Below are 25291 nucleotides of genomic sequence, written 5' to 3'. Positions count from 1 at the left end.
AGAAGTAGGCACGGAGGCGAAGGTGGCGGAAGAATTGTTCGATGTCACGCCGCGTGTTGAACTCGTTAATCCGAGAGAGTAGGGGAATGAAGGTGAGGGATCTGCTGAGGACTGATCTTTCATCCTCAGAGAGGGGTAGTTCTGGAGGGATGGTGAAAACACGGCAGGGCTGGGAGCTAGGACCTGGTGTGGGGCTGGAGCTGGGAGTGGGGGCAGGGTTGGGCGTCGGGGCAGGGACGGAGATCGGCGTGGGGGCGGAGTTGAGCGTGGTGACGGAGATCGGTGTGGGTGCAGGGTTAGGCGTGGTGACGGAGATCGGCGTGGGTGCAGGGTTAGGCGTGGTGACGGAGATTGGCGTGGGGGCGGGGTTAGGCACGGTGACAGAAATCAGCGTGGGGGTGGAGTTAAGCGTGGTGACGGAGATCGGCGTGGGGGCGGAGATACATGCGGCGTTGTGGTCGTGCAGGTTAGTGATGTCACTGGGGGCGGAAGTGGCTGCGGCGATGGCAACCCAGGGGGCGGAAGTGGCTGTGGCGACGACAGAGACAGTGTTATTCCCAATAGCCGCGGCGGCCGCGAATCTGTCGGCGATGGTCTTCCTGGCGATCGTGGAGGCGGTTGTCTGGGCGGCGATCGCGGAGGCTGCGAGGTCGGTGGGGGCGGAAGTGTCGTCATGGTCCGCGGCGGCGGTTGTTGCCGCGGGCGCTGTAGCGGCCGCGTGGTCAATGGCGCCGGACTGATTTCGGAGGCCGATGGAAGATTCTGGAACAGTTGAGGAACCCAGACTGTGGGGGTAAGTACATGAAAGTTTTTGGTACTTACTGTCTTTAATTTCCGATATGGCTAGAAAGAACTGTTTGTTTATTGTATGGATTCCAACCAACCCAACCACCCTGTGGCTCAACACTTCAACTCCCCCTCCCACTCCACCAAGGACATGCAGGTCCTTGGACTCCTCCATCGCCAGACTATAGCAACATGACGGTTGGAGGAAGAGCGCCTCATCTTCCGACTAGGAACCCTCCAACCACAAGGGATGAACTCAGATTTCTCTAATCTAATCTAATCTAATGTGGCCAATCAAAGATAACTAAAGGGCCTTGTTGCTGGGATTAACGTAGCTGCAAGCAGACCGATGACTGGGCAGCATGCCTAATAGACTACACTCTATGGGCCATTTATCAGTACAGTATGGGCTGGGATGGTCGTGAGACTCTTTCATCAAAAGCAACCAGTGCCTGAGTGAGGGACTGGACATAGTAAGGGAAAAGGGTATACCTGCTCTGATCCATTCCCCTTACTTACTCTCAACCTCCCTGACCTCATCTGCCCCTGACCTCCCACCCAAGAACAACCACAGCCAGCCAACTGAGTTAACCATCAGGGTATAGACATGCCTACATTGCTTGAAGCCCTTGAAGGAGTTGCTGCTGTAACTCATTGGGTCAGCGACTCTGAGATCATCATAACTTCCAGAACACAAAGACCATTCAAGTCTTTGACCCATTTCTGCTTTGAATCTTCTTAAATCCCATCACTGTCATTCTGGTATCTGTACAAGTTGCAGGTATTGTGACAAATAGAACTCTTGACTTCTACCCAACACTTTTTCTCATTCCAGTCCTCCCCTCCTGCACAAATACTTTAGATAGTCAAGAATTTCCATCTGCAAAAAGTTGTCTTCACTTCGTATAAAATGTTTTCCTGAATGCAATTTAAAGACTTTGTTCCCTCCCTACCTTGCACCCTAAAACTATCCCCATTAATATTTGAATAGTTAAACATTCTCTCATTGTACTGGTTATTATTCTTACGCTTCTGAAAACTTTAATTGTATAGTCATTCCCCGAACTGTCCATGAATGTTTATAATACATACTCAACAGCTCCTTCAGCTGGAAGATCAACAGGTTTCGGACAGATCAAAGAGCATCTTTGACCGAGTTGATGATCCTCCAGGCACAGTTGATGTTCGTCTCGGTGTGCGTCCCGGGGAACAGGCCGTAGAGCATGGAGTCCCGCGTCACGGAGCTGCTCAGGACGAAACTTGACAAATACCATTGCATTCTTCTCCAGACTTCCTTTGCATAGGCACATTCCAGAAGGAGGTATGAGACAATCTCGTTTCCCCCCCCCCTCCCCCCGCGGCCACTTCGAGGGCAGCGTGCGGTGCGGCAGAGAGTCCGGGCGTGCATAAAGGATCTCACAGGCAGAGCCCTTCTCACCACCAGCCAAGCCATGTCTTGGTGCTTGTTGGAAAGTTCTGGCGATGAGGCATTCTGCCAAATGGCTTTGACAGTCTGCTCAGGGAACCGCTCGATAGGATCCACCCTCTCCTTTTCCCGAAGGGTCTCAAGGACACTACGTGCTGACCACTTCCTGATGGACTTGTGGTCAAAGGTGTTTTTCTTCATAATAAACTTCTCGAAGGACAGGTGATACGGAACGGTCCAACTACTCGGAGCGTTCCGCGGCAGCGAGGCCAGGCCCATCCTCCTTGTTTTGTTTCTGAATAGTTTTCTTGGTCTTCTTGCTGACCACCTTAAATGGCTCTCAACTAACACCATCACCCTTTTAGTTGCTCTTACAGACCCCTGCGTATATATTTGCTGCTACATTTACCTAAGTAACAGTTTGACTGTATATTGTAAGTAATCTACTATATGTGAGGCACTTTGGAATCCTTTGAAAGCAGTTCATCTTTCCTTCCACATGCAGGCACTTGAAAGAATAGTGCTCACATATGGATTTGCTCAATGTTCTTTCCCATTGGAGGAACAGGGGAAAAATATTTCATGTACTTCTGAGACTTCGGTTAATTTCTAAGTAATTATAGGAAGTCAATAGTTTAAGTAAGGTCAAGCACGTAAGGATTTCATGCTGTTACATGCTGATAGCTTGCAACAGCACATTGTTCTGTTGTTGTCACTGATTCTCAATGCACAGATAAATGTTAGGAATAAATTAAATCAGAAACACCATTAGACTCAGCCAAAGATGTTAGATGTGCAAAGACCATGAAATATCCAAATCACTCTGGGTACAAGGAAAATGTTAGACCAGAGTTTCACTTCACTTAAGTGCCAGAGAAAGTGTTACCTCTTTTGAGCTGCAGTTTGTTTGGTATAAAGAAATGAAAAGAAATGGTCACAGAATCAGCATAACATTTTGGACTTAATTGATGTATTGCAATTCTCATCAACTGTGTCAAAGACTCTCCATGTGTAAGTAAAGGATGAATGGATGATGGGATACTAGCCTCTGTGGAGTTATTTTACAAAGTAATTTGTGATTGTAATTATTCCAAACATTACTACATTTTCCCAATGCTGAAATTTTTATCCATTGCATGCAATAACAACTTAACTGAACAATGAAACTAATCCAGTAATCAATCAGTCTAACTTTAATATTAGTGGAATGCTATAAAATGTGCACTGAATAATGTTTATAATGGACCACGCTGACCTTAAAAATTATTGCCACTTGTCCACTGTTTTCGTCCGGCATATTCCTTCCTTTTTGGGAAAAGAGGTAGCCTAGTTTGGAGTCGACATAATCAGAACGCATGAAATGAAGGTGGCGGAACTGGTCCAACAGCATTTATTTTATTTCTCAGTTTGGCGGATTTTGTGTCTTGTGGTATTTGTTTTGACAAGGTTAACAAAGTTTAGTTTTGAAATCTTATTAACTTAGTGAGTGACAAATTGTGATTGCTGGTTTGAGGCACGCAACAAGATGGTGACCTTTTCCTAAAGCTGGAGCTACTCAGGAGGGTTCCCTGTTTATAGAGTCCCTTTTTTTAACATGACTCTGAGAAAGCTGCAGGTGATGAAAATAAAGTGCAGAAAAAGTTGTGAATTAAACCTGTGCCACCTAATTCTACGATGTTTTGATATTTTATATATTTGTCATTCTACAAGGCATTTTATTGGTTTTTTTTAACATGTTTTGCGTTTATACTTCTGTCAAAATGTAATCAGTTATAATAATGTGTCATAATGTGCATCTGTCTAAATACTAATGAGTTCTTCGGCACTTGGGAGAAAAGTGATGTGCAGTGGAAAGTGATGTGTTTGAGTGTTCTCTCTTGAAGGAGCAGGGGTGCAGACCGTGATGCACAAACAAAGCATTAGTTACTTTTTCATTTGTTTTCAACCTTTCTTTTCTCTTGGGCTCAGTATTGCACAATTTTTCCTTGCGGTTTAATCTTATTTGGAGTTTTAATACAGGCATTTCCAGAGTTGATGTCATAATGCAGTTTTTTAAAACGTGCTTTATTTTTCATGTATGTGAATTATGGTACGTAGATTTCACATGTGCATAATGCTTATGTGCTTTGACACTGAGCAGATTTTTTTCCAGTATCTGAAAAAAACATGAGTTGTAACAAGAAATTTAAGAGAAAAATGTGAGATTCTTGACATCAAGAAGAAAAAGTAATACTTTCCCCTTAAGGTTGGAGACATAGGAACAGGAGTAAGCCATTGAATCTGTTGAGCTAGCTCTGCCATTTAAGGTTAGGGTGAGAGTGATCAAACATCATGATCCAGAGTATCTCCATAATTCTTTGTGCCACTGGTAATTGGAGATCGATCAATCATCACTTGAAACACTTAGAGTTATAGAGATACACAGAATGGAAACAGACCTTTTAATCCAACTCGCCCATGCTGACCAGATATCCTAAAATAATCTAATCCCATTTGCCAGCATTTGGCCCATATCTCTCTAAGCTGGAAATGTGTTGCTGGAAAAGCGCAGCAGGTCAGGCAGCATCCAGGGAACAGGAGAATCGACGTTTCGGGCATAAGCCCTTCTTCAGGAATGCCCGAAACGTCGATTCTCCTGTTCCCTGGATGCTGCCTGACCTGCTGCGCTTTTCCAGCAACACATTTCCAGCTCTGATCTCCAGCATCTGCAGACCTCACTTTCTCCCCATATCTCTCTAAACCCTTTCTATTCATATAGCCATCCAGATGCCTTTTAAATGTTGTAATTGTACTAACCTCCACCACTTTCTTTGGCAGCTCATTCCATACATACATCACCCTCTGCGTGAAAAAGTTGCTCCTTCGATCCCTTTTAAATCTTTCCCTCTCACCTTAAACTTATGCCCTCTAGTTTTGGATTCCCTTCCTTGGGAAAAAAGACCTCGACTACTTACCCTATGTATGCCCTAGATGATTTTATAAACTATTATAAGGTGATCACTCAGCCTCTGATACTCCAGCGAAAATAACCACAATAAAAATCAACCTGTCCCTATAGCTCAGACCCTTGTAAACCTTTTTTTGAATCTTTTCAAGTTGAACAATATCTTTCCTATATTAGGGAGACCAGACATGAATGCAGTATTCCAAAAGTGCCCTAACCACTGTCATAAACAGCTCAAAGCCTACACTTAATACATTGACTAACAAAGGAAATCATATCAAATGCCTTCTCCACTATCCTATCTGCCTGGGACTCCACTTGCAAGAAACTATGAACCTGCACTCCATGGTCTCTTTCTTCAGCAACTCTCCCCAATCCTGCTCTGATTTGCCTTACCAAAATGCAGCACCTCACATTTATCTAATTAAACTCCATGTGCCACTCCCCGGCCCATCGGTCCAATCTGATCAAGGTCCCATTGTACTCTGAGGTAACCACCTTTATTATGCACAATACTTCTAATTTTGGTGTCATCTACAAATTTGTCCAGAAGAAATCATTTATATAAATGTCAAAAAACAGTGGACCCAGCACCGATCCCTGTGGCACACCGCTGGTCACAGGCCTCCAGTCTGAAAGGCAATCCTCCACCACCACTCTCTCTCCTACCTTTGACCCAGTTCTGTATCCAAATGACTAGTTCTCCCTGTATTCCATGTGATCTAACTTGCTAACCAGTCTATCATGCGGAACCTTGTTGAACAACTCACTGAAGTCCATACATTCAATATCCACTGTCCTGCTTTCATTAATCCTTTTCGTTACTTTTTCAAACAACTCAATCAAGTTAGTGAGGCACGATTTCCCATGCACTAAGCCATGCTGACTATCTCTAATCAGTGCTTGCCTTTCCAAATACACATAAATTCTGTCCTTCAGAATCCCCTCCAACAACTTGATCATCACTGACGTCAAGCTCAACGGTCTATATTTCCTTGGCTTTTCTTTACCATCTTTCTTTAATGGCACCACAGTAGCCAACCTCCAGTCTTCCAGCACCTCACCTGTGGCTATCAATGATATAAGTATCTCAGAAAGGGGCCCAGCAATCACTTCCCAACTTCAGAGCCCCACTGATGCAAAATACTCATTTAGTATCTCCTCCATCTCCTGCGGCTCCACACATAGAGTCATAGAGATGTACAGCATGGAAACAGACCTTTCGGTCCAACCCGTCCATGCCGACCAGATATCCCAACACAATCTAGTCCCACCTGCCAGCACCCAGCCCATATCCCTCCAAACCCTTCCTATTCATATACCCATCCAAACGCCTCTTAAATGTTGCAGTTGTACCAGCCTCCACCACATCCTCTGGCAGCTCATTCCATACATGTACCACCCTCTGCATGAAAAAGTTGCCCCTTAGGTCTCTTTTATATCTTTCAACTCTCACCCTAGACCTATGCCCTCTAGTTCTGGACTCCCCGACCCCAGGGAAAAGACTTTGTCTATTTACCCTATCCATGCCCCTCATAATTTTGTAAACCTCTATAAGGTCACCCCTGAGCCTCCGACGCTCCAGGGAAAACAGCCCCAGCCTGTTCAGCCTCTCCCTGTAGCTCAAATCCTCCAACCCTGGCAACATCCTTGTAAATCTTTTCTGAACTCTTTCAAGTTTCACAACATCTTTTGGGAGACCTTGCTGGTCTTTAAGGGGCCCTATTATCTCCCTAGTTATTCTTTTGTCCTTAATGTATTGTAGCACCCCTTTGGATTCTCCTTAACCCTATTTGCCAAAGCTATCTCATGTCCCCTTTTTGCCCTCCCAATTTCCCTCTTCCCACTTTCCAGCCATCCTGTTACCAACAAATATCCGCCCCAATCAACGTTTGGACGTTCTTGCCTAATACCATCAAAATTGGCCTTCCACTAATTTAGATCTCAAACTTTTACATCAGGTGTGTCTTTTTACATAACTATTTTAAAACTAATAGAATATTATAATCACTTGCCCCAAAGTGTTCCCCACTCCCCCCCTCCGCACTGACACCTCAGTCACCTGCCCTGCCCTTATTTCCCAAGAGTAGGTCAAGTTTTGCACCTTCTCTAGTAGGTACAGCACATACTGAATCAGAAAATTTTCTTGTACACACTTAACAAATTCCTCTCCATCCAATTCCTTAACACCAATGCATTCCCAGTCATTCCCATTTGGGAAGTTAAAATCCCCTACTAAAACCACTCTGTCATTCTTACAGATAACTGGGATCTTCTTACAAATTTGCTTTTTGATTTCTTGTTGACTGTGAGGTGGGCGTGAGTGGGTGTTTGGGTAAGTGCTCCATAGTATAAACCTAATATAGTGATCATCCCTTTCTTATTCCTCAGATCCACCCAAATATCTTTCCTGGGCACACTCCCTGGAATAACCTCCCCAAGTGCAGCCGTAAGGTTATCCCCTCCGGTCTTGCCCTTCTTTCTATCCTTCCTATAGCATCTATATGCAGGAACATGATTGGCTGTGTCCAATCCTGAGCCATGCCTCTGTAATTGCTATGATATCCCAGTCCCATGTTCCCAACCGTGTCCTGAGTTCATCTGACTTATCTGACAGCTCTGGCATTAGAATAAATTTATCAGCTCTGCCTTCCCCTTCGCACCACCCCCACCCCCACCCCACCCACGCCACTGCCCACTAGTTTAAATCCATCCTTGTGGCTCAGGCAAATCTCCCTGTCAGTCCCCTTCCAATTCAGGTGCATTCCCTGTTTCCTGTAAATCCCTTGTTTCATCTCACTGCTGCTCCAACCTATCCATGTGATCCAATAGGGTTCTCAACCAGACACACTTTTTTTCAAGATTAGGTTAGATTCTCCTGCAGACGTAATCATCAGAAAGATTTAAAAATCACACAACACCAGGTTATAGTCCAACAGGTTTAATTGGAAGCACACTAGCTTCCGGAGTGATGCTTTCCAGACATCACATCATTCCAGGCGGCGCACTATCTTTCCAGACGTCACTGCCATCCATAGACCCCAGAGGCCTGCACAGTTGGTAATAAAATTAAAGGGGAAACTGGTCATTAGGTATATTCATGGCTGATAGGCAGCTTTTAATCAGTAAGGGCTTGGTTAAAAGGTGGGAAAGTGGAGTTAAAAATGATCAGATTCGTCCTCATCTCTTTGAATGGCACAGCAGACTCAATGGGTCTTCTCTGCCCTTGTGCCATTGAAACACATCCGTCTCCAAACCACTCCCCATTGACACGTAGTAATCGATCATTATTTCTGCCGTATTCCTGGCTCAAAGTCCTGGAATTGCCTTCCAAACAGCACTGTACATCCACCAGGAGCAAAGAGACTGCAACAGTTCAAGAAGGCCGCCTCTCAAGGCCAATGAAGATTGGGAAATAAATGCTGGCCCGGACAGCGGTTCCTTCATCTCATGAGTAAATAAAAATAAAATTATGGTCTCGTGATCTTATGAACTGGGTACTTTCACTTAATGTTCTTACGATTCTGCTGAAAGTGAAAGAACCATGGCAGAGGTCAAACCAATACAGCATCCGGCAACCCTACCACTGCAAAGGTAATATCACTGCAGACAACAGAGACAACTGCTGCTACAGTAGGAACTGCCACTAGCTGCTGCATAGCCTCCTGTAGGACAGGCAGCAGGACATGAACCACCCCAAACAAAGAGAACTTTTGTGCGAAACAGCATCTACAGATTTAGGTGCAGAGTCCCACAAACAAGTGAGAACCAGGGCAGTAGATAAGTAAAGGTATCCTGGGCCATTGTATGCCATCTGCTGGACAATGACCAGTCATCACCAGGATTATGTGGGTAATACCATCACTGTCATAAACCTAACAACTGAACTTAATTTCTTTTCCAACAGAACTTCCCAGAGAGCTAGCGGAGACCTCTGGGGCATTTTGCAGTCCTTGATTCATAATGCATCCTGAATTTCACTTTGCTGTCTGTCCAAAAGCCCACTAATACATCTCTTTCCTCCTTGAAAAGGAGAAATGAGCAGCTAGTACCTTCGGATTCCCAACCATCACTGGTTTTCTGAATGGAGGGAGCAATCAATTTCACCCTCATGGAAATCAGAACATCCTATCTTGCACCAGCAGATTTCATCAATGGAAAAGGATTCTGCTCCTTAATGTTTAAATCATTTGAGACCACCAGAGCTAGATATTACAGGTCTATGCTAAATATCCAGGGGGCTGCCATGGTTTGTATATCCTGTACCACCCACGTGTCAGCCCTTTCAAAGCCCTTTGTTTATACAAGAATGGTCTATGACTGACATACAGCTTTCACAATTCAATTACAATTGAGTTAACTAGAAAATGACAGAGACAGTTACAAAAGCTTTCTTGAGTGGAAGATAAACTATATTACTGACCAACTGTTATGAAGGTGTGGGTAAACCTTTAAGAGCGTTAAAAGCAGCAGAACTACCGGACCCAGCACCAAGTGTACTCAAAAAGGTAACAGTGTAACACTGGGTCGAACCACTTGATTAGTTTGTTGTTTGGAGACAAAAAAAAGTTAGAATATGGCCAATCAGTTTAAATTATACCCGAAACATATCAAACTCCAATCAAGTTTGAATTGAGTATATTGACAATCTTAAAAACTAACGACACAATCTGATGCTTTGGCTTATAAGACCAGGGAAAAGTGAACAGTTAGGAAGGAGACCTGCCGCGTCCTAGCATGTAAGAGTCTGCCTGAAAAATTCTCTCTCTTAAAAGCTCCTTTTTTAACAGTAACCTGTAACGTAGAAATTCCTAACAAGGAGAAAAGAAGACACAGGAAAATCCGAAGACAAGAACCTCCAGCTGGCTGGTTTTGAGATAAGAAGTATTGTTTTGTAAATCTTAACTGGGAGTTTTATCAGACTAGTATTATAGAAGTTAAAAATGTGTTGCTGGAAAAGCGCAGCAGCACCTGCTGGGCTTTTCCAGCAACACATTTTTAAGCTCTGATCTCCAGCATCTGCAGTCCTCACTTTCTCCTAGTATTATAGAAGGGAAGGTAACAGATAGGCTAGAGTAAGGAACGGTAAATAGTTCTTAATTAATTATTCTCTATTATACTTTAAGAAATAAAGTTGTTAATTTTTACTTTAAATAGTTCTTGGCCACTTGATGTTTACAGATTATTGCACGGGATAAATCCTTTCTGTGTTGCTGGTTTTAAATTAAACAAGGAGGGTTTACCCCGTGTCGTAACACAACCCCGAGAAAGGCAATGATAAAACATCCGACACCAATCACTGGCGCACACACAAGCAATGAGCTGAAAGGCAGGCTCTGCCACTGGCAGGGAGAATTATGGTTACATGGTTAAAACATTCTTAGAGTCCTCGAGGCGTTACATTTTTGACTAGTGGCCACATTGTTCAAGTGATTGACTTTTGTAAAGGATTCTGATTTTTAAGTCCTTGGTGAATGGTTGTTTTCCCAATTTGCTTTTTATCACCAGGTGCTGTCCTCCAAGAAGATGAAAGATATAGAGAAACAGAGAGAGTTCCAACTCTTGTCACAAATTCATTTCTCATTCTCTCTGCTCTGCAACTCAAAACTAGCTGTTGAAATATAGTTCAATGGATTCCAGAGCCAAGATCCTTTATCTTTTGAAGCTGGTTACCAGTCAGCAAACTTGTCATCTCCCAAATCATCATGCAAGTATCATTGAAACAAAAGTAGCGAGTGTCTTGTTGCTGACTCAGTTGTCTAGTTTAAATGTTTTTTTGATAGAAATGGTAATTTCTATGCAGATGGCTTTATTATTCCACAAGGATCTCCCAAAGCTTGTCTCAAACTTTGGTCACCTACGGAAGTTTTAGGTCCATTTTTGTTTCTCTTTAAAAGCTATTTAGTATGTGAAAGGTATCAAATGTAACATTTCAATTTGATAGCCCATATTTACCACTACTGGGATAACGGCCAGCTTATATAGAGCATAGAACATGAACTGTACAGCATAGGAACAAAACCTTCGGCCCACGATGCTGTGCTGGACATGACACCAAATTAAACTAATCCCTTCTGTCTGCCCTATGTCCATATCTCTCCATTCCTTGTAAATTCATGACCTTATCTAAAAGTCCGTTAAACGTCCCTATCGTATCTGCCTCCACCACCACCCTGGCAGCACGGTCCACACTCTTACCACTCTCAGTGTAAAAAACTTGGTTCTACTTGTTCCTAATTTTCTAATGGAAAGGATGAGCTTCTTACTGGGAAATTATTTGGCTGGAAATGTGATATTGTTGTCTCTGGAGATTTCAGGATAGCCTGCCAAGGCTGATGCAACTGAAGTTCTGCTGGGAATATTGAGAAACTGGAAAAAAATTACTTTGTTTAAACCTGATGTTAAATTGTCTGGTATGTTTGAAGAGTAAAAATCAACCTGTTAGTTTAAAAAGAACATTTGAACATCAGACTATGGACAAAAGTTAAAGTCTATTGGAGAAATTTTCAAACATGAGGTGGTTTTCCCTGGAGCATCGGAGGGTGAGGGTTGACCTTATTGAGGTTTATAAAATCATAAAGGGCATGGATAGGGTGAGTAGACAAAGTCTTTTTCCTGGAATGGGGGACTCCAGAACTAGAGGCCATAGGTTTAGGGTGAGAGGGGAAAGATTTAAAAAGGATCTAAGGGGCAACTTTTTCACACAGAGGATGGTGCATGTATGGAATGAGCGGCCTGAGGAAGTGGTGGAGGCTGGTTCAATTACAACATTTAAAAGGCATTTGGATGGGTACATAAATAGGATGGTTTGAGAGGGATATGGGCCAAGTGCTGATAAATGGGACTATATTAATTTAGGATATCTGGTCGGCATGAACAAGTTGGACTGAAGGGTCAGTTTCTGTGCTGTACAACTCTATGACTTTATGACTCTATATTCATGATGTAGCAATGCCAATAGAGACACAGCTCTCAGTTAATAATAAGGCAAAGGAACAACGTGCTTTTTTGGAAAATATGGCTGCATGAATCGACACATTCTTAAATTAATTAGTTAGAACTTCACAAAATGTAATTGGAAACATTTAGCATCACAAAATTGCCAAAATCAAATTCAGTAGAGTACACAGAAACAGGTACATGCTGTGACCTGAACGAAATCTCTTGATGAGCATACTCTGAAAAAAATTCATACAGCAGCTAGTGAGGGCTTTCCTTCGCAGAAGCATGATGCTGCACTTAAACTGAAGAGGTGAATTAGATTGTCTTTCACAACAATTTGGATGTTCGGCTGGCTTATATCTTTTTTCAGATGTTTCCACATTAAAAAATGCCTGCAGACAGCAAGTAACCTAAGACCAAGAGATGAAATCTGTGCAAGTTGATTCAGCAGAGAAATTCAAAACTGTTTGGAGCCCATAAATGTCATTTGAGGGTACAGGTTTTCTCAAAAAAAAACACATGAAAAGAAGAACAAATTTAGGCAAAAGGACATGTAGAAACTGGAAGAGTATACAGAATGGGAAAGGAGATGTCTTGGAAAGATTAAAAGAAAGTGAGTCACCAGTAGTAAAGCAGTTTTTTTATATTTGAAGAGCATAGGGACTCTCATAAATTGAACATTGAAAATTGTCACATTTTGATTGGTTTTGCTTCCAATGCAAAATATGTTGCTGTGAAATATGACCAATCAAAAATATTATTTTTACATTATGTGATAAGCGAGTTGCTGGAACATTTATAATGTTTCTAAAATATGCTGTATTTTTTAAAGGATTATTTTGTGGAATCAGCCCAGGCCAGACCAGGTACCTTTGGCATGTTTGCTTTTCTGAAGGATACTAGTGAACCAAATGGGTTTTTAGGACAATCAGAAAGTTTCACAGTCACAATTACTGAGAATATAGATTTTTATTCCATGTTTTACTTACAAATTGAATTTAAAATGCTATTGTGGAACACAGACTCCAGTGTCCAAATTAGTAGACCAGCAACATTGCCACTATGTTATCCTACTCATGCGAATTTATCAGAAATTCTACAGGTAAACCTTCCTCAAAACATTTGAAGAAATGTTGGCAGCAGAGTGAAAGTATTTCTAAGGAAATTAATGACAGCAATTGTCTCATGATATGACCCTTTTTTTTACCTCAAATACAAAGATAATTGATTATTTCTTTTTGTGAGTTAATAATTAAATTGTGAAAATGTGTCCAGAACGTCAGTGGGAAGTAATTGTTTCAGATTACATCCTCCTGGAGTGTATCATATATGCCAAAAACATCTGGGTGGGACGATTTCTGATCTTATGATGGATGGAAGATTGTTGATGAGACAGATGAAGATAGTTGGACTTATGACACTGTCTTGAGGAGTTCTGGGGCTCTTGTGGTGCAGTAGTGTTGCCACCTCTGGACCAGGAGGTCCAGATCCCACCTATTCTAGAGGGGTGAAATGTCACCTTTCAATGGTTGATTGGAAATATCTACCCTGAGAAGCTCTTGCAATGATGTCTCATGACTAAAATCATTGGTGCCAGATGTGGAGAATTATCCTTCTGATTCCCACTGCCTTGAGCTTTGATTGGGCTTTTTGATTCCGTATTCATTCAAATGCTATCTTGATGTCATCGGCAGTCACTCTTATCTCCCGTCCAGAGTCCCCTCTTTTGTCCACGTTTGGACCACGTTTGTAATGAGATCAGAAGCTGAGTGGCCCTCACGGAACCTAAACTGAGCATCAGGGATGAGGTTATTGCTGGGCTTCTTGGCACTTTCAAATACCCCTTCTATGTGTTTGCTGATGATTAAGGGTAGACGGATTGTGCAAAACTGTCTCGATCTTGCTTTTTGTGGAGAGGATATACCTGGACAATTTTCCACATTGATGGGAATATACTAGTATTGGCTGAATGTGAACATCTGTGATGCTGGGGGTTTCAAGTGGAGACCCAGGTGGATCATCCCCGTGGCTCTTCTGCTGGAGATGATTGCAATTGCACAGGTGGTTTCTTTCTCTGCTTGGTGGCCATTTAGCAATGGTACTTTCATATCTAGGTGCTAAGTTGAAAATCAATCTCCAGGTCTTTTGAGGAACTGTACGAAAATTGGTTGGATAAGCCTTTCAAATGTTCTAGAAATAAAACAATATGCTAACCAATTGAACATTGTGCTAATTTTAGAAGGATCATGCACCAAACTAGTGGAAATGTCAATTTATCTGGGTCTAATTACATTTGTATTTATATTGAAAATTCAGCAAGTACAGTTAGGGTATCGATTGTAAAGTCATAGGAAAGGATCCCAATGTGAAATTAACATAAGATCAATCTGTATAATAACATGGTGTCCTTATTACGTTTAAAAATGATGAATATTGCACAATATTATTCAGGTTGCGACCTGGAGTGGGTTGGTCTCAGCTAGAAATGCTTCTTGTTCGAAGATCCTGGTGAAAAGATATTCAATGTCATATCATTTGTACAACATACACTTCCATTCAGTTTATAATAATGCTTTTTATACTTAAGAAATGCACAAAATCACATTATTCGCCATCAGACAGGCAAGATCTAGTAAGTGAAGAAAACTGCTTAAAGAATTGTATCCTGTGAGGTAGTATCACAGCTGTATTAAAACAGGAAGTTCTGGAGAAACTCAGTAGGGGTCTGGCAACCTCTATGGAGAGAAAAACGGAGTTAACACTTTGAGTCCGATGATCCTTTGGTGGAACTGAAAGCAGCTGGGAAATGGTGGCATTCATGCTGTTGACAAGGGATAGGTTTGCTGGTGAGGAAGGAGTGAGGCAAATAAATGTTTTTCTGTCTGGGCACTGTCTCCATCCATTTGTTTTAATCATTTCCCACCACCCAACGCATCCCTTGTCACGAGCATAATTACCACCATTTCCTAGCTCCTTTCAGGTCCAACAAAGAATGGCTGGACTCAAAATGTTAACTCTGTTTCTGTCTCCACAGATGCTGCCAGACCTGCCGAGTCTCTCCAGTACTTCCTGTTGGAGAATCAGATTATCCAGCATCTGCAGGTCTATGTTTTTTTATCGCAACTATACAGTTGAGGTAAAGTGTCCCTGCATTTTGGAGGTAATAGCTTATAGTTTAGGGTTAATAGTAAACATCCTACACCCAGTAGGTTTCATGGAATTCTTCAGTGTCATTTCAGTACTGAAGAATTGCTATTCAATTTAACTAAAGGAAAAAAGAAACATCTTACATCTTAATAATTGCACTTCTCAAACTCAACATTTTATGATTATAGTGAAAATATTCTGCTTGGATGCTGTGGTTGAGATCAGTTGTTCCCATGATTTCACTTGAGTCAGGACATCAATCATAAAATAAGGTGAAGTAAAATATCTTTTTCATCAGCCAGTTAGTTGTTTAGTTGTATGAGAGTCGGGTAATACATTTAATGGTTATTTTCCACAACGTACCTTCCATAATAAAGCAAATTAGCTTCATGTTGAAGAAATTGGCGAACCTTTTCTCGAACTCCTTCGTCAGCCAGATTCACATCCTCGCTTGTGACAGTGACCCTGAAGATAACTTTGCGCTGTGCTGCACATAACGTGTACAATGATTAGAGTGAATCGCAGAACTATTCCAGCACTTTCAGATTGCCAGTATGCGTAATTCTCAACATCACAGTTCATAAGGAGGCAATTTGGCCCATCATATCTGCACTGGCTCTACAAATGAGCAACTCACTTAGTGTCACTCTCCCTTTCTCCCCATAATTCTGCGCATGCTTCTTTTCAGATAACAGTCTAAGTCCCTTTTGAAAGCTTCAGGTGAACCTCCCTCCACCACACTCAAACAATTCATTCCAGAGCTTAGCCACTCTTGAGGTGGAAAGATTTTCTCTCCTGTTTCACATAAATGGAGCACAATGAGGGGAATGTGAAGTTGTCTGTTTTAGAAAAAAAGATTAAAACCTGTATTGTCTAAATGATGAGAGATTGCAGAGCTCTAAGGTACATAGGGATTTGGGGATCCCAGTGCATGAAAAGGATAGTATGCAGGTTAAGGAATTACTTAAAAACATGAATAAAATGTTATTGTTTGTTGAAAGTTAAAAGTAGGGAGATATACTTCAGTTGTACATGGCATTGGTGAGACCACACCTCGAGGACTGTGTTAAATATTAATCTCCTTATTTAAGGAGACATGTAAATGCAATGGAAGCAGATTTACTAGACTAATATCCAGAATAGGTGGGTTGTCCTGTGAGGAAAAATTGGTTAGGCAAGGCTTTCATTTACTGAAGTTTAGAAGAGTTAGATGCACCTTGACTGAAACAAACAGAGACTTGAAAGAGTGGATATAGAAGGATTGTCCCTTTTTTAGAAGAATCTAGAACCAAGAAGGCATAAACTCAGCAGATCTGGTGGCAGAAAAAGAGTTAATATTTTGAGTCTGGTATCACTCTTCTTCAGAACTTCAGATCCTCAGTTCTGGAGAGGAATCATAACAGACTCAAAACATTAACTCTTCTTCTCCCTTCACAGATGCTACTAGACCTATTGAGTTTCTCCAGTGTTTTCTGTGCATGTTTCAGATTTCCAGCATCTGCAGTATTTTGCCTTCACCTAGTTGGATGTCACTGTTGAAAAATAAGGTGTTCCCATTTAAGATAGAGATAAGGAGAGCTGTTTTTCTCTCACAGAGGATTGTGAGTCTTTCGGACTCTCAGCCTCAAAAGCAATAGAAGCAGACTCTTTGAAAAATTCTGAATCAGAAATAGATACATGCTTCAGCAAATGGCTGAAACATGATCAGGGATATGTGGGAATGTGGACTAATCAGATCTGCCATGATTTTATTGTATAGCTGCTGGTACTGGCTGGGGTGGACAAAGTCAAAAAATCACATGACACCGAGTTATGGTCCAACAGGTTTATTTGAAACTGCAAGCTTTTGGAGCCCTTGTTCCTTCCTTGGGTAGCTAATGAGAGAGAATATTGGACTGTAACCTGGTGTCTTGTGATTAATGATTTTATTGAGTGACTGAGCAAGCACGAGGGGCTGAGTGGCCTGCCTTTGCTCCTAATGTTTATGTTTATGTGTTGTCTGTCACTTTAACTTCTTTGACAATTACTTTAAACGGGTGTCTTCTTGATCTCAATCCTTTCACAAATGAGAACAATTTCTCTGTTTCTATTCTGTCTCAACCTCTCCTGACTTTGAGTGCCTCTGTCAAATCTCCTCTCAGCAAGCAAAATGTTCTGTAATAATTCAGGCTTCTGATTATTGGTAATACAGGCAAAATAACCAAATATCCGATGTAATGTGATGGTAGCCAGGCTCTTTGACTGTTGAGTGTAAATCAGGAGGTATCAGGTTAACACAAAAAGAAAATGTGTCCATACTGGCATAATCTTATAAAAATAAAAAGAAAATTAGAAACACATAATAATATCTGTCAGATTATTTACACTTGAGTGTATGACCATCAAGAAATCATAGAATCATAGATGTATGTTGCAGGAAAAGATGCCATTCTGCCCATCATATGTGTGCCTGGATTTTGTTAGTTATCTAATTAGGCCTAACTACCTGCCCTTCCCCACATTTTGCCTGCAGTTATTTATCAGGTTTCCTTTTTAGAATTTGCATTCGCTTCACCACCCTTTCAGGCAGTGGGTTTCAAATCATAGCAATTAAATGGATTGAAAACACTTTCTCCTACTTCCCCTCAGTCAGTGTCCCTGATTTACTGACCTTTCTATCATTATAATTGTTTCTCCTTTTTATTCTATCAAATTTCTTCATGATTTGAATTGCCAGTGGAAAGTGAGGCCACCTGCAACTCCTGAACATTACCAACTACAGTAGACAGCTCTCAGCTTGGGGCTGGCTGCGACAAGGCGCCCACCATGTGACATCATGAATAGCAGCTCCTGGCCTTACACCCCTGTCAACTTGCAGCATACTGTCTTCCTGCCCTTCAGCTGATCACGCCATCTTGAGCTTTGTGTTTCCCGAATCCCACATTTTTCCCTAATTCCAGCCTTCCCCTTCTTAGCTCCTCCTTTCCAAGCATCCAAGAGTTTCCAGCTGACAGCCACAGGAACAGCAGAAGGGAAAAAGAGAGTGAGTGTACAGTACTGATGTAGAAGAACTGATGCATGATCTTACACTAGGATCGGCCAGCTGAGACACTATCATTGCATATTATTTGGAGCCGACACTCGAGTGGGAATTAGCACATGATGAGTTGCCCACCATATAATAGTGAAAGAACTGTACATTTTCCAGCTCACCAAAGGGCTCAGTATTTGACGGGTATTGATACTGAGGACTCAGTTGAAGGCAGCAATAAGGCAGCACATAGTAAAGCACAGAATGGGTATACGTACTGAGCATTGCTGGGCTCCAACATGGAGGGGTTCAACTCCAAACTTGCAGAGGGTATGTTGTACAGCTGTCTTTCCCATAACCTCTACTCCAGCTCCCTGTTGTGTTGCAGACCCAGAGTACTGGCACTACTGGCCCAATACCCTTTAGGGATAAAGTATTAGCGTGGATAGAGGAATGGTTAACTAACAGGAAACAAAGAGTGGGGATAAATGCATACTATTCTGGCTGGCAATCAGTAACTAGTGGTGTCCCTCAGTGATCTGTGTTGGGACTGTAATTATTCACAATTTACATAGATGATTTGGAGTTGGGGACCACATGTAGGGTGTCAAAGTTTGCAGATGAGACTAAGATGAGTGGCACAGCAAAGTGTGTAGAGGAGTGTGAAACTTTGCAGAGGAACATAGGTACATTGCACAAGTGGGCAAAGGTCTGGCAGATGAAATACAATGTTAATAAATATGGAGTCATCCATTTTGGTATCAGTAACAGTAAAAAGGATTATTACTTGAATGGTAAAAAGTTGCAGCATGCTGCTATGCAGAGGGACCTGGGCGTCCTTGTGCATGAATCACAGAGGGTTGGTCTGGTAGTACAACAAGTAACTAGGAAGACAAATGGAATTTTATCCTTCATTCCTAAAGGGATTGAGTTTAAAAGTAGGGATTGAGTTTAAAAGACGTAGCTTACTGCTTGGGTTAAAATGCAATCATGTGCAAAAGTACTTTCTGGCTTGCCATAGTCTTGTGACCTGTACCATGCAGCACACTCACTGAGCAGCCATTTCATATCTGTTCAATAAAGACTTAGTACACACAAGACTATTGTCAGTAGCTGGATCTTTAAATGCCATGACCAAAATAGAGTTTCTTACTTCTTTTATCAAGTGTGCACAACACAGACATTTCCAGTTTGAAAATGCTCAATTTATCCTGACTCTCTGTATCCTGCTGGTTAAACTATCCTCCATCCATGCCAATAAGATACTCCCTGTAAAATTTTGTGGCTATTGTTCAAAGGTAGTATTGTGGTCTCACATCTGTTGACTGAAATCTGTGAGAGAGTTTCAATAGTTTTATGTTCATAACTGTTCATACATGACTGGGCAGTCCAGGGTCAGAGGTGAAGACTATCCCCAGGAAAGCTAGGTAATCCTCCATAGTGCCTCAGTTGAATTTTGGGCTCGTTCAAAACTGTTTCTAGTGCTGTCCCTGTAATGTTTACCAGCACTTTCTAACTCCAGGTTTTCAACCGTGTTAATCTACATCATTGTCCTTTACCTTATACTGCCCCAGCTCCATTCTCAGTGGTCGAGGTTACAGGTTTGGAGTGTACTGTCAAAGGAACCTGCATAGTCGCTGCATTGTACCATCTACAAGATACACTGCAGCAACTTACCCAGGCTTTGACAGGACATTCCAAACCTGCAACTTTGACCACTGAGAATGGGATGGCATGGTGACACAGTGGTTAACCCTACTGTTTCACAACACCAGGGACCTGGGTTCAATTCCAGCCTTGAGCAACAATCTGTGTGGAGTTTTGATGTTTTCCATGTCTGTGTGAGTTCCTCCCACAGTCCAAAGGTGTGGCAGTTCGGTAGATTGGCTATGATAAATTATCTATAGTGTCTAGGGATGTGCATGCTCAGGATATTAGCCATGGTAAATGCAGAGCTATGGTATGGGACTGGGTTTGAGTGGAATAGTCTTCAGATGGTCAGTGCAGACGTGATGTGTCAAACAGCTAGGGCATTTAAGAGTCAACCACATTGCTGTAGGTCTGGAGTCACATGAAGGCCAGACCAGGTAAGGCAAAGAGATTTCCTTCTCCAAAGAACATTGGTGAACCAGATGGGTATTTCTGACAATCGACAATGGTTTCATGGTCATCGTTTGACCCTTATTCCAGATTCTTTATTGAATTCAAATTCCAAGATCTGCCAAGGAAGTATTGGAATCAGGGCCCCAAAATATCAGCTGAGTTTCTGGATTAATGGTCCAGTGATAATATCAAATAATTTCTAACAATGCCTCCCAAATCGTTTATTGAATTTAAATTCAACCATCTGCCTGGAGGGCCTGATATGGTAACCTCAGCCAGAGTGAATCCATGATGTTAGCATCACTTGACATGACAAACCTGCTGCCACTCAACTAAGCTGACTGACCCCCCGAAATAGGGAACTCAGTTTAAAAATATAGGGTCTCCCATTAAATACAAGGATGAGGAGGAATTTATTTTCAATAGCTTTATTAATCTTTGGAATTCACTGCTTCAGACAGCAGTGGAAGCTAGTTCACTAAATATACTGAAGGCTGAATTAGATCAATTTTCGAACAACAGCGAGTCAAAGGTTTTAGGGGAACATATCAGGAACCGGAAGTGAGACCACAATCAAATTAGCCAAGTTCATATTGAAGGTTGGAACAGATCTGAAATGCCAATTAACCTACTCTTGCTTCAATTCCTTATGTTCTTAAAAAGAAGCTAAATAGCATTCCAAGAGAGAAAATGAGAGTTTTTGTTTCAAGTTTTTTTTGGACTGATTCTGCTTTTTCTCATTTACTTCACTTTATTATCTCTTGGAGGCCCAAGCAGAGCAGGAAAGGTCAGTGGACTGGAGGCCCGAGTGATGTGGGGATGGTCAGTGGCACCCCTGTCAACTTGCAGCATACTGTCTTCCTGCCCTTCAGCTGATCACGCCATCTTGAGCTTTGTGTTTCCCGAATCCCACATTTTTCCCTAATTCCAGCCTTCCCCTTCTTAGCTCCTCCTTTCCAAGCATCCAAGAGTTTCCAGCTGACAGCCACAGGAACAGCAGAAGGGGAAAGGAGAGTGAGTGTGCAGTACTGATGTAGAAGAACTGATGCATGATCTTACACTCGGATCGACCAGCTGAGACACTATCATTGCATATTATTTGGAGCCGACACTCGAGTGGGAATTAGCACATGATGAGTTGCCCACCATATAATAGTGAAAAAGAGTTTCCAGCTGACAGCCACAGGAACAGCAGAAGGGAAAAAGAGAGTGAGTGTACAGTACTGATGTAGAAGAACTGATGCATGATCTTACACTAGGATCAGCCAGCTGAGACACTATCATTGCATATTATTTGGAGCCGACACTCGAGTGGGAATTAGCACATGATGAGTTGCCCACCATATAATAGTGAAAGAACTGTACATTTTCCAGCTCACCAAAGGGCTCAGTATTTGACGGGTATTGATACTGAGGACTCAGTTGAAGGCAGCAATAAGGCAGCACATAGTAAAGCACAGAATGGGTATACGTACTGAGCATTGCTGGGCTCCAACATGGAGGGGTTCAACTCCAAACTTGCAGAGGGTATGTTGTACAGCTGTCTTTCCCATAACCTCTACTCCAGCTCCCTGTTGTGTTGCAGACCCAGAGTACTGGCACTACTGGCCCAATACCCTTTAGGGATAAAGTATTAGCGTGGATAGAGGAATGGTTAACTAACAGGAAACAAAGAGTGGGGATAAATGCATACTATTCTGGCTGGCAATCAGTAACTAGTGGTGTCCCTCAGTGATCTGTGTTGGGACTGTAATTATTCACAATTTACATAGATGATTTGGAGTTGGGGACCACATGTAGGGTGTCAAAGTTTGCAGATGAGACTAAGATGAGTGGCACAGCAAAGTGTGTAGAGGAGTGTGAAACTTTGCAGAGGAACATAGGTACATTGCACAAGTGGGCAAAGGTCTGGCAGATGAAATACAATGTTAATAAATATGGAGTCATCCATTTTGGTATCAGTAACAGTAAAAAGGATTATTACTTGAATGGTAAAAAGTTGCAGCATGCTGCTATGCAGAGGGACCTGGGCGTCCTTGTGCATGAATCACAGAGGGTTGGTCTGGTAGTACAACAAGTAACTAGGAAGACAAATGGAATTTTATCCTTCATTCCTAAAGGGATTGAGTTTAAAAGTAGGGATTGAGTTTAAAAGACGTAGCTTACTGCTTGGGTTAAAATGCAATCATGTGCAAAAGTACTTTCTGGCTTGCCATAGTCTTGTGACCTGTACCATGCAGCACACTCACTGAGCAGCCATTTCATATCTGTTCAATAAAGACTTAGTACACACAAGACTATTGTCAGTAGCTGGATCTTTAAATGCCATGACCAAAATAGAGTTTCTTACTTCTTTTATCAAGTGTGCACAACACAGACATTTCCAGTTTGAAAATGCTCAATTTATCCTGACTCTCTGTATCCTGCTGGTTAAACTATCCTCCATCCATGCCAATAAGATACTCCCTGTAAAATTTTGTGGCTATTGTTCAAAGGTAGTATTGTGGTCTCACATCTGTTGACTGAAATCTGTGAGAGAGTTTCAATAGTTTTATGTTCATAACTGTTCATACATGACTGGGCAGTCCAGGGTCAGAGGTGAAGACTATCCCCAGGAAAGCTAGGTAATCCTCCATAGTGCCTCAGTTGAATTTTGGGCTCGTTCAAAACTGTTTCTAGTGCTGTCCCTGTAATGTTTACCAGCACTTTCTAACTCCAGGTTTTCAACCATGTTAATCTACGTCATTGTCCTTTACCTTATACTGCCCCAGCTCCATTCTCAGTGGTCGAGGTTACAGGTTTGGAGTGTACTGTCAAAGGAACCTGCATAGTCGCTGCATTGTACCATCTACAAGATACACTGCAGCAACTTACCCAGGCTTTGACAGGACATTCCAAACCTGCAACTTTGACCACTGAGAATGGGATGGCATGGTGACACAGTGGTTAACCCTACTGTTTCACAACACCAGGGACCTGGGTTCAATTCCAGCCTTGAGCAACAATCTGTGTGGAGTTTTGATGTTTTCCATGTCTGTGTGAGTTCCTCCCACAGTCCAAAGGTGTGGCAGTTCGGTAGATTGGCTATGATAAATTATCTATAGTGTCTAGGGATGTGCATGCTCAGGATATTAGCCATGGTAAATGCAGAGCTATGGTATGGGACTGGGTTTGAGTGGAATAGTCTTCAGATGGTCAGTGCAGACGTGATGTGTCAAACAGCTAGGGCATTTAAGAGTCAACCACATTGCTGTAGGTCTGGAGTCACATGAAGGCCAGACCAGGTAAGGCAAAGAGATTTCCTTCTCCAAAGAACATTGGTGAACCAGATGGGTATTTCTGACAATCGACAATGGTTTCAAGGTCATCGTTTGACCCTTATTCCAGATTCTTTATTGAATTCAAATTCCAAGATCTGCCAAGGAAGTATTGGAATCAGGGCCCCAAAATATCAGCTGAGTTTCTGGATTAATGGTCCAGTGATAATATCAAATAATTTCTAACAATGCCTCCCAAATCGTTTATTGAATTTAAATTCAACCATCTGCCTGGAGGGCCTGATATGGTAACCTCAGCCAGAGTGAATCCATGATGTTAGCATCACTTGACATGACAAACCTGCTGCCACTCAACTAAGCTGACTGACCCCCCGAAATAGGGAACTCAGTTTAAAAATATAGGGTCTCCCATTAAATACAAGGATGAGGAGGAATTTATTTTCAATAGCTTTATTAATCTTTGGAATTCACTGCTTCAGACAGCAGTGGAAGCTAGTTAACTAAATATACTGAAGGCTGAATTAGATCAATTTTCGAACAACAGCGAGTCAAAGGTTTTAGGGGAACATATCAGGAACCGGAAGTGAGACCACAATCAAATTAGCCAAGTTCATATTGAAGGTTGGAACAGATCTGAAATGCCAATTAACCTACTCTTGCTTCAATTCCTTATGTTCTTAAAAAGAAGCTAAATAGCATTCCAAGAGAGAAAATGAGAGTTTTTGTTTCAAGTTTTTTTTGGACTGATTCTGCTTTTTCTCATTTACTTCACTTTATTATCTCTTGGAGGCCCAAGCAGAGCAGGAAAGGTCAGTGGACTGGAGGCCCGAGTGATGTGGGGATGGTCAGTGGGCTGGAGGCCCGAGTGATGTGGGGACGGTCAGTGGGCTGGAGGCCCGAGTGACGTGGGGATGGTCAGTGGGCTGGAGTCCCGAGCAATGGGATGTTCTGTGGGCTGGAGTATTAAGCAAGTTGGGTATGATCCACAAGCAAGGTGGGCTATAGACCCGAGCGATGTGGGGACAGTCAATGGGCTGGAGGGCCAAGCAAGGTGGGGATGGTCAGTCGGCTATAGACACGAGCGATGCGGGGATGGTCAGTGGGGTGGAGACCTGAGCAATGTAGGGATGGTCAGTGCAATGGAGTCTTGAGCGATGTGGCGATGGTCAGTGGGATGAAGTCCTCAACAATTTGGGGATGGTCAATGAGCCGGTATCCTGAGCAATGTGGGGACGATCAGTGGACTGAAACCCCGAGTGATGTGGGATGGTCAGTGGAATGGAGTCCTGAGCAATGTAGGGATGGTCAGCGGGCTGGAATCCCGAGTGATGTGGGAATGGTCAGTGGGCTGGAGTTCCTCAGTGGGATGGAGTTCTAAGCGATGTGGGGATGGTCAGTGGGCTGGTGTCCCGAGTGATGTGGGAATGGTCATTGGGCTGGAATCCCAAGTGATATGGGGATGGTCAATGGACTTGAATCGCCAGCGATGTAGGGACGGTCAGTGGACTGGAATCCCAAGTGATATGGGGATGGTCAGTGGGCTGGAATCCCGAGTGATGTGGGGATGGTCAGTGCTAGGAATCCCGAGCGATGTGGGAACGATCAGTGGGGTGGAGTGCCGAGCAATGTGGGAATGGTCAGTGGGCTGGAATCCC

At 42.5% G+C, this 25291-nt stretch overlaps 1 protein-coding gene across 13 annotated transcripts in view; it reads right to left on the bottom strand.

Moving 5' to 3' along the window:
* Window positions 1–13048: 13048 nt before the first annotated feature.
* The window catches only part of LOC122556034 (flocculation protein FLO11-like), a 117879-nt gene continuing 105636 nt past the window's right edge, over window positions 13049–25291 (bottom strand). For all 13 annotated transcript variants that reach the window (XM_043702409.1, XM_043702418.1, XM_043702413.1 and 10 more), the window contains 2 exons: window positions 15609–15732; window positions 13049–14603 (listed from right to left, as the gene is read on the bottom strand). In XM_043702409.1, the coding sequence (XP_043558344.1) occupies window positions 14546–14603; window positions 15609–15732 (182 nt within the window). In that variant the 3' untranslated portion in view covers window positions 13049–14545. The remainder of the gene's footprint in view (window positions 14604–15608; window positions 15733–25291) is intronic.

The sequence above is a fragment of the Chiloscyllium plagiosum genome, chromosome 13 (assembly GCF_004010195.1).
Source record: "Chiloscyllium plagiosum isolate BGI_BamShark_2017 chromosome 13, ASM401019v2, whole genome shotgun sequence".
In the NCBI taxonomy this organism is placed as follows: domain Eukaryota; kingdom Metazoa; phylum Chordata; class Chondrichthyes; order Orectolobiformes; family Hemiscylliidae; genus Chiloscyllium; species Chiloscyllium plagiosum.
The sequence above is the reverse complement of the archived record's forward strand: the minus strand, read 5'-3'. Positions and strand labels throughout refer to the sequence as shown.